Genomic DNA, 10399 nt, shown 5'->3' on the forward strand with positions numbered 1-10399 from the left:
AGTTATTAAGGGTAAACAGAAATGTAACAAAAAGAATAAACTACCAGCATACAATGCTTCGCCCATGTTTGTGGACAGAGCACGGTTTGTCTATGAAAATGTGATACTGTTTCAAATTTCAAAGCAATATTATATTGATGAAGAATTAAATAATACAATGAGTAAAGAATCCCTCTCATGTCTGTTGTCAGCATTGATTTTGTTTTATGGTTAAAAAGTAAAACACAGAAACATCACAGCAGCTGTTTGGACTCTAAAGAGACAAATGTAACAACATGGTAACTACATTGTACAATGTCAGTGTTTCCCTGCTGTGGAGAATAGTGGACGGTGCAACTAATACATCAACAAAAGACGTGTGCGTACCATCTGTTGTGTTACATTCAAGCCCCAGAGCTCAGCGTCTGACTTCCTGCTCTGCTCGGAGCTGTTCGAACAATTTCCTCATGATAACCGTTCCGCTTTCGAGTTCTATTACAACATTTTCACATTTGGTCTGTATTTCGGCTAACGTTCAAGGTGTCCATGTGTGTATTTATTTCCGTACAAAATGAAAATATGCTAGCTGAGATGTGAAACTTGCTTGACTCAAGTCACTTTAAAAAGAAGATCGAAATACAACCGTACTGGCTGTTAAGAGAGCAATCCGTTGCACTTTGAACTTTCAGTTTGTTATTGTGTTTAGCTAAACCCGTGTGAAGTTAACTGGATACACTCATAATAACTAACTGTTACAAATGTATTCAGTCATCACTTTCCCGGAATACTGATTCAACTTCATCAAGATGGACGTGAGGCCTCGCAGAATTTCAATACGCATATTTTCATTTGTTGCGTGGAGTGAGTCATGGCTGCTAAAAAAGTGAAAAATGAATCGATTCGATATTTGTTTACAAATGAGCACCTGTTTGCTAGACCACCACCCACCAATCTGAACTGTCAGGGAAACACTGAGAATATTGTTGGGTTATAATAAAAAGGTGCAAAAAATAAAATAAAAATGAATTCAGAAAAAGTGCACACAGTTTTTGGTAAATTATACATAAACATCTATCAACATAAAGACAAGAAGAGAAACCAGCTACATATTAAAACTATTAGAAGTATTATTTACAAACTTAGCATCATCTTTGGTACTTATTTGGTTCTTTTCCTGAGGGTGTTTATCTTGAAATAAAGTGAACTGGGAACTGAAAACCTTTTTCAGGCTATTGATCATAAGCAGTCTCTTTTCATTAGCACACTAAAAGCTATTTCTTACTCTTGTCTGGGTGAAAACCGTTATTCAATTTGTTTTCCTAATGTTTTGTGCTCTTAAATGTGTGGTGATGGTGCACCACTGCAATAATAATGAATCTGCCTTCTGTTTTTGACCCTTTTTTTTTTGTTTAAACACCTTAAAAATATAATATACAACTTTTTTTTTCAAATCTGAGGACTGTAAATGTCTTTCCCTTAAACATTCACTGTTCACTGTATTTACACTATGGCGACGCATTCAATGGCGAATGGCATCTTATGTTAAGGTCACCGGAGGTGGCCCTCAGCCTAGCGCGAGTCCTCCCTGGTCTCGGCCTCTCCTGGTGGGAACAGCACTTTCCTGAGGATGGGTGCGTAGAAGGGCCCGAAGACGCTTCGGTTGAAGTGGACGATTCGCCCAAAGGCCGTCCCCAGCTCGGCTAGCTCGGCGCTCACCAGCCCGAGGGGAGCGGGCAGGTCTGGACTCCTTTTAGCGAGGCTGCCCTGCAGCATGGCCCGGAGGAAGCCCTGTACTCTGTCTCCTGTGTTTGATGGAGAGAGGGATGAGGGGGTGGAGAGCGAGAGAGGGAAAGAAGTCGGGACTCTGCGGCGGCACGCATCCGAGTTCAAAAACATCCATGTGGACATGTGACAAGGCAAACTAAATGACATTCTAACGCATGTTCTCTCTTACAGATTAAAATATACTACCATATACCGCATTATTCTGTGACTATTTTGATAATTAATTAATAGCCAGTATTTTTTTTCAAGCCAAAATGCCCAAAAAATCCTGCTTCTGAATGTGAAGATTTACTGGTTTTTTTATTTTCATGTATGAGAGCAAAATGTTTTGGTTTTGGACTGAAAATGATGTGTGTTAGGATGTCCCCGTAGCTGTCAATTAAGAATATAACGGGCGGATTAACCAATAATGAAATAACCGTTACTTGCAGGGCGTGTTTCTCTTGTCCAGTGAAAATGGTGCATCCCTAAACGAACAGAATTTTCTAAACCACACACTTTAAAAGAAATAAAACTAACACTGGTGCCATACCAGCTTTAAATACTTAGAAACTTGAATCTTCTATGTGGATTTTTACCACTTCCCCCACATTTGTGCTTCATATAATCATTGGCTGTGCTCAGCCTGACCTATGAGTGTGCGGACAGGGTTGTTGTGCTTCCACAGCTCCGATATTTGTCCTCTCAGCAGATCCTGGCTCTCCCGAGGCAGCGCTGCTCCTCCCTGGCCGGGCACAGCTTCGGTCACCAGCTGCAGCACCGTCTCCCCGAGCCCCAGCAGCGCCCCCTTCAGGTCAGCTTCCCTGCGGCACCAGAAACCAGCATGAGACACATTACCAGCAGGCTTCATTGGATGTGTATTAAGTCAAAGGCCTATGAAATTTCCCATTTATAAGGAGTGTTGAGCAAAGAGTCCTGGGACCCATGGAAGTCAATAAATAAGGGTGTTTAATAGCTTCTAGGGCTCTCTGGTTTAGATTCAACAAAATAAAATTTTATGATAGGTGATTAAGAATTGAGAAGTAGCCGGTGCTGCATTTTATTGCAGCTTGGAGTGTGAGCAGGCCTTGGATATCACAAGCTGCTGTTCCACATTTACCCACTAATCATGACGGGGCCTCTCTTGAACAGAAAGAATGAGGTTAGCTGGATTCGTTCTGACAGGTCGGTTGTCTCCTGTCACCTCCATCGGTTTCCTGCTCATACAATACCTGTTCCCCATGACAGCCAGTACAAGCATCACCAAATCCCCCTCTTACCTGGTGTGACTGCCCTCCAGCAAGGCAGTGACAGACTGCCTGAGTCTACCTACAAACCCCTGCAGGGAGAAAACGGCGTCCCCACACTGAGAGTTGGTCAGGAGCAGCACAGACGCCTCCAGGACCAACATCTGGATCCGCTGGCCCAGAGCGTCCAGCCGGGCTCGGTCCATCAGCACAGTCTGCGTGTGGAGGTCAGGGTCACGTGTTAAATGGTTAATCACAGGGAATCTGCAGCTCAGATAGAAGCAGGTTCAAACAAAACCAACGGCTACGTCTAGATGAAACCGTGTCACTGGAAACAGACAAATTGTAGCTCTACTAAATGGAAAAATAATGGAAAACACTAATTAACACTAATTAATCGTATAGAATATGATAAATATGATATGAAAACTAGGCGTCAACGGAGCGGACAGTTAACTAATAGTGATGGATCAATTATTCAAATCTGTGGCTTAAAGTCATGAATAAATTGATTAAAAAGCTAAAAGTAGCCCAGTGGATAAAATTGATGGCTAAAAGAAATAAATATAAAAGGTTAAATTGTGAGCTAAAAGTTAGGGATAAATGCTTGAATAGCTACATGGATAACATTTTAAATAAATGTCCAAAAGTAATAAATATAGACATGAAATTGAAAACGAAAAGAAATATAACTAAAATATCCTAAAGATAGATAGAATAGATGGCTAAAAGTAATAGATATATGGGTGAAACTGCTGCCTAAAAGAAAAGGATAAATTATTTAAATCGTGAGCTAAAAGTTATGGATAAATCCCTTCAACAGCTAAATGGATAAAATGTTAAATAAATGTCCAGAAGTAATAAATAGACATGGTGTTGCAAACGAAAAGAAATGGATAAATCACTAAAACAACTTAAGATGGATAAAACTGATTAAAAAGTTCAAATAGCTGGCTAAGTAATAAATATGTGGTTGAAATGATTAGATAAAAGAAATGGATACATGTTTACGCACTCCATGTGGAAGTAACAGAAATGCAAACTTGACAAAAAGCACCCAAACATTCAGTTTAATTATGAAGGTATTATCGGAGGCTAACAATGTCTGCTGCTATATAATTAATCGTGTTAAGTAACCTGGAGTAAAATCAGATGATGAGGTCACATGGGTGATGTTGATGAAGGAGTGTGTGAACTCATCTGACAGGCTGCGTCAGTGCATCAGACTGAAGAGATGCTGCTTGAGCCCTAATGTGCTGTCACATGCGCTAACATGCGGCGGGGTGAGGAGTGTGTGAGGGGACTGAATATTTCCTGAGGATCAATAAAATATCACTCGATTGAAATTGCAAAGTGCAGTGTGACGTCATTCATGCAGGCTGCAGCTGACCTCGGGATATTTCCGGTCTTGCGGGTCCCAGTGCAGCAGACGCATGTAGGCCCGGTCGAGGACAGCGGTGGCGCTGACAGGACCCCGGCTGTCAGGACTGGAGGACTCAGGCCGAGCTCCGACGGCCGGCGCCTCTTCTGACGCCACTGCCTGAAGCCAAGCGGTGGTGTCGTCCAGAGAGGCTGAAGGGAAACAGTAAAACACACGACAAAGGTAGCGGTTACCAGAGGAGTCGCATGGTGTTTAGGCTGGTACAGACATGGATCTGCTTCAGTCGTCTCCCTCAGAAAATGGGTTTAAAGGGGCAATGTGTAAACTCTTCCCAGTATTTGTAGTTTAAAACATGAAATAAAAGTGAACCAACAGTATCAACAGGATGTAAAGACGTCTTTGTTTTGTGTCGCAGAGATATCGACTGAGTTGAGCACGCAAACAGTCCTGTCTTACAATATCACCTCTAGAGGCGATAGTGAGTCACGGTAGCGTGCAGTCTGCCCTCATGAGCGGACTATGCTGCGTTCACACCGGACGTGTCGATTTTTTGACGCGCGTCGAGATTACATACAAAGTCTATGCACAGACGCGATGAGACTGGCGCGCCACGATTTTGCGATGGCGCGTTGGACGCGTTTTTGCGTTGGACGCCGCAAAATCGCCAACGCGCGAGTAGAAATGTTTCAACTTCAGCGACATAATCGCGTGACGCTGTGGCGCGATAGCCTATCAGCGTTGAGTTGCTCCCCCTGTCATCACTGGCTTCCTGCCGTTGTTGAGTCAGGAAATAAATCCTGTAGCCGTCTGTGTTCACCCAGAGCGCTACGATACCTCATATCAACCAACAAATCGACCAAACTATGTGTATACATGTGTGTGTGTAAACCATACGGTACAAACAATGAATAGACGCTGCCGTATTTACGTCTACGTGACGTTATTGAGTGCTGGTGGAGCTGCTACGATGTTAGCATAGCCTAGCACCGATCCATCAGAGCTCCATTGAGAAGACAAGTAGCCTACAAATCGGCATCATTATGTAGTTATTTCGGAGTCCCTTTTTGTCGGTTTATTTTCCGTTAAATCACAGCCAAATCAGTTTATGTTGTGTTCCTACAGCTGTAGTAAACAGCAACCGGTGGCTTGCTAGACAGTGAATACAGCTCGATGAAATCTCCTCTGAACAATATTATGAACCAGATATGACGGCGTTTGGCATTCCGACGTTTGAGGGACTTCCACAACACGTACAAAGCAGCAATTGTCCTTATTCCTTTCACGGTTGAAAGCGGAAAGAAATGGCGGCCAGGTGAACGGCTTCCAGTCGATAAACCACGGCCCCTCTCCGGCGTTGGACGCGTTTTTGCGGTGCATCAAAAAATCAACGCGTTTGGTGTGAACGCAGTATTATGCTCCAAGAAGAAGTAACTGCTCCAAGGGCGTGTTGCCTTTTGGGGTACAGCGTCTGTTAGCCTACGTATTGATAGTTTGTTTATTGGATTTAATCCAAAGTGTCCTCGCCGCCACCACGAAACAACTCCAGCTAACCGCTAACTGGCTTCTCCTGGAGCCGCCGGGAGGTCAGTTAGCGGTTATCAGAGGTGAAATATTGTTTGGAACATGTGGCCAAGAATTGTAATTTGAACCTTTAAATGTCTGTTTAGGTAGTACGGAGAATAAAACCAGTTAAATTACGTTCGCGGCACATTTGCTTCACTCTCACAACAGCTGTAACACGATCAGGAAATTACTTTTTTGAAATATACTGGCACCTTCTTCCATAGCTAAGATATTGCTGGCAGGAGCGAAAACATTTATTAACCTCAGTAATTAATTTACTAAAAAGATGTTTTTTTGTCTGTGAGAAGCTGAAAAACAGCAGGATGGTGCTTTAGAGGGACAAAGGTCAAAATCAGTTTCATTGAAAAGAATAAATTTCACAGTGACAAAGTCACCTTCATCATCCATCTCTCTCACACACACACACACACACACACACACACACACACACACACACACACACACACACACACACACACACACACACACACACACACACACACACACACACACACACACACACACACACACACACACAGCAGCAGTCAGGTTGGAGATTTAAACACCCTTCCTCACCCGGCTGCTTGTCCAGGATCTGCTGGAACTTGGCCCTCTCGTACTGCACGGCCTGCTGCAGGAGGTGAGGCCTCAGGCTCTGGATGGTGAAGTTGACCATGTCGGTCTTCATCAGGCCCAAGACGCGGAAGATCTCCCTGAGGGGGGGGGGGGGGGGGGGGGGGGGCGCTTTTGAGTGAAACAGCTTTTCAGATGCTTTATCGAAAAATTTCAAAAAAGCAAACAAGCGAACTATGTTGCACTTCTCAAAACTAAGGAAGTGCTAATATTGTTGACGAAATGACTGTCAGTCAGTTAGTTAAACACTGTCAATAAAGCAAAAAAAGTATATAAATAAACCCACATTTACAAAGGATTGGCAGTTAAGGTAAATATATCATTTGGCCGACTAAAATCCTATTTTTTAAACAGCTTGGGATGCTACAGTGACTTCCTGTTTACATAGTTGATAGCTTCTGACTGGACAATACCAGAGATGTTTCCTTGAATATGATTTTTACTAAAGTCTTTACTATCTCTAGGACATTCCTGACATTTCACTGGTGCGACCCAATGTATTAAATCTGTTTTCTGGGTTGGTCAAACATTGTTGGTTAATTATCTTTTCGAGAAATTGATAAAATAATGTGGTAATATATAACAAGTTTTGTCTGGTGTCAGTTTCCGCCCCCCCCTCACCTCAGGAGGTCCACAGGGTCCCTGAGGTCCCTCAGCGCCCTGACCGCTGGGTCACGTACAGGTGCGCATAGAGATGCCATGGTGTCGATGATGTATCCTGCCAGTCTGTGGAGATCCAGAGCCCCGTGATCGACCTCCTGCCGGATCAGCTCCATGTCCAGCACCTCGTCCAGCTGAGCTCTCAGTCTGACGTGACCGGGCAGCAGCAGGGACTGAAGGATCTACAGGCAAACATTAGCAACAAGAAAAATAATTAAATCCTGTACAGTAATGCCAAAGATGTGTGTGAGGTCATTTAGAAATGGTGTCGCTGTTAGATGAGAACGCTGACAAGTAGATTTGTCATCTGTAAAATGACAAAGTACAAACTGTAGCTTGATTATAATTCTTTAATTACGGTATTTCATGTCGAGTCTCTGATGTATGCCGACACATCGTCATCTCGTCTTTTTGATCTCTAAACATGGCGTCTGACAGACGAGCTTTAAGCCAACTCTGGTACAGAACATCAAATACCAACATTTATATTTCATATTGAACATGGTCCCTTGGTTATTAAATAAATAAATATACTGTAATCGTTATAAATACATGTTTTTCGCTTTCATGCTAAGAGTTAGATGAGAAGATACCAATAAATAGACATAAGAGTGGCATCAATCCTCCCATCTAACTCTGCCTGAAAGTGAATGAGCACAATGAAGATTATCATCACTTATTACACCAACTGACAGCACCGCATCACTGTCTTTGTCATCACTGTCTATCAGCGTGAACAGATTTATCAACAACAAACATGTTCCGTTGTTTCCCCTTGATATTATTATTATTACCAAGTTGACATGTATTTCCCTGTGAATAGCACACAGCTCTAATGAGCCGTGTGTTTATGTCATCATCTGTCCATACTGGAGACACTCTGTTTTCATCTTCACATCAGGATGAATGGGGTCTTTCCTCGGCTATACCGATGCCTCTGATTCGATGCCGTGCACACTTACAGTCTTGACTTCCTGTAGCAGAATGACGGCATGGCTGTAGTTTGGAGGATCGCTGGTCAGCTGCTCTTGAAGACTGTCCCAAAACGCCTGGTGAACGATCTCCGTCACTCTGCCCTCCAGGCTACAGAAGGAAAAAACGATTAAAGATTTTTTTTTTTTTAAACAGCTCCAAAGAGACTTTACTCTCATTTAATTTGGGATATGGGAATAACCACGGTCACTCTCGGTGTGTTTTTCTTGCCTGTCAGTCGGAGGGCTCCTGGGTTTGAAGCAGAAGTCTCGGTTCAGCACTATCTCATGTGCGAGGTTCAGGTTGGAAAGACAATTTTCCAGCTCCATCAGACTGGATAATGAGGCGGTGGGTGGGCTCCCTGACACCACAGACAGGACACACACACACACGCAGATAATTAAAGCTGCCATGGTGGTAGTAATTCAATTACTAATGGTCCCCTAATGGCCCAATAACGGCCATAATAAAGCTTCATACCTGTGGGAGAGTCAAGTTTTTCCAGACATGGAAGATCCGCAGGGGAATCATCAGCGACCTCGTCTCTTTGATTCTGCATTTAGGCAAAAGTCTGGGTGGAAGAAGTACTCAGATCTTTTACTTAAGTAAAAGTAACAATACCACAGTGTAGAAATACTCATAAATACTGTAGCCAACATTAAATTACAGTTATGGAAAAATAAGCAGGAAATAGAAATACTCAAGTAGCTAGAGTACAAGTACATCCAGATCGCAGTGCTGGAATGTAACTAAGTACATTTACTCAGCGCCCAAGTACAATTTTGACATATAGTGTTTCCATTTTATGGTACTTTATACTTCTACTACACTACATTTCAGAGGGAAATATGGTAGTTTTTGCTCCACTACATTCATTGGAAACTTAAATAGGATGCAGTACCATTCCAACAATGCAGTAGTATACAAAGTACTGTATCTGAAATTGGCTTCACACTGACAAACTCCAACATTACAATGCTCTGTGTTAATTGGTGATGAAACAGAGTAATGTAATATTCTACAACAAAAAACTAAAATGAGCCATTGTGCATCACGAGTACTTTTTGATACTTTGAGTACATTTTGTTGACAATACTTTTATACTTTTACTGAGTAAAGGATCCACCACTGTAATTAAAGTTAAGCAAAGTAAAGGTTAATCAAACGTAACGTTACCACCACTGAAAAAAGCAAAGGTCATACAGAAGAACAATCTCACGACGACTATAAGACATATTTATATAGCCTACCTGTAGCTGGTATTTCGGTCACTTTATTCAAACGTATGTATGACAAATGGGAAATAACAAGCTGAAACGTTACACACACCCGTCTCTACCGTTTAAAAGTATCATACACATCCTGTCACAACATCAGCTTTAAAGTTTGAACCTGGGCTAAACCACTCTAAAAAGGATATAGGGGGAAGTTCAAAATGACAGCCATTGTTATCGTTTGAACACATAATCTAAACCTGTTTGTACAATTTTAGAGTGATGTAAACGTACATGTACACGCTTTAAATTGTTGACTCTTCTACATTTGTTATTTAAAATACAAAAAAAGACAGCGGCTTCATTTGGTTTGGTCCGTTCTCAAATCAAAACAGTGGGCGTGTCAGTAGCGGGTCACTACTGCTTTAGTGCTTTTGAAAGAAACGTATTGTACTCAGCGTGTTTGTACCTGTTCCCTGTGTGTTCAGTGGAAACAAAATAGAAAGCGGTCGACGTGTTTGTTTAAACGGTCCATTGTTTGACACATTTATGAGTTAAACAGCTGGAAATGTCCTGTTTCCGATGAACCAGGAACTTCGAGAGAGCACCGAGACAGAAGAGATTAAAACCGCAGAGGATGCAGTGAAACCAGTCTATGACCCAAACATGTGAAGAATACTCCAAATTCTTTAAATAAACATCTCTGGTGAAATCATCATCAATATCATTTTCTAGATGCTATTTGCTTCGTGCTCCCATACACGGTTTACTATGCATGCACGTTCTACAATTATGTCCCTAAAATATCTATACTACTTTGAAGACATTCCCTCCATTTAGAAATACTGTCGGATTTACCGTCTTGTTTATACTTTTTTTTCAATTAATTTGTATTTGTGTATGTTTTGGGGGGCTTTAAATTATACTTTTAATGTCATTGTTCGTACAGTAAAGTTGTTACAAACACTTAAAATTGTTGTGACAGT

At 42.0% G+C, this 10399-nt stretch overlaps 1 protein-coding gene across 1 annotated transcript; it reads right to left on the reverse strand.

The window, feature by feature from the left end:
• Positions 1–166: 166 nt before the first annotated feature.
• On the reverse strand, positions 167–9568 carry LOC306797787 (T-complex protein 11-like protein 1). The gene is made up of 10 exons (XM_079297208.1): positions 9450–9568; positions 8680–8770; positions 8431–8560; positions 8190–8310; positions 7189–7409; positions 6511–6647; positions 4381–4562; positions 3024–3205; positions 2395–2567; positions 167–1781 (listed from the first exon to the last, which is right to left on the reverse strand). Exons 2-10 carry the CDS (start codon positions 8756–8758, stop codon positions 1549–1551), a joined length of 1458 nt encoding a protein of 485 aa, XP_079153334.1. The 5' UTR covers positions 8759–8770; positions 9450–9568; the 3' UTR covers positions 167–1548.
• Between the last annotated feature and the right edge of the window lie 831 nt (positions 9569–10399).

The sequence above is a fragment of the Melanostigma gelatinosum genome (assembly GCF_949748355.1).
Source record: "Melanostigma gelatinosum genome assembly, chromosome: 3".
NCBI lineage: Eukaryota > Metazoa > Chordata > Actinopteri > Perciformes > Zoarcidae > Melanostigma > Melanostigma gelatinosum.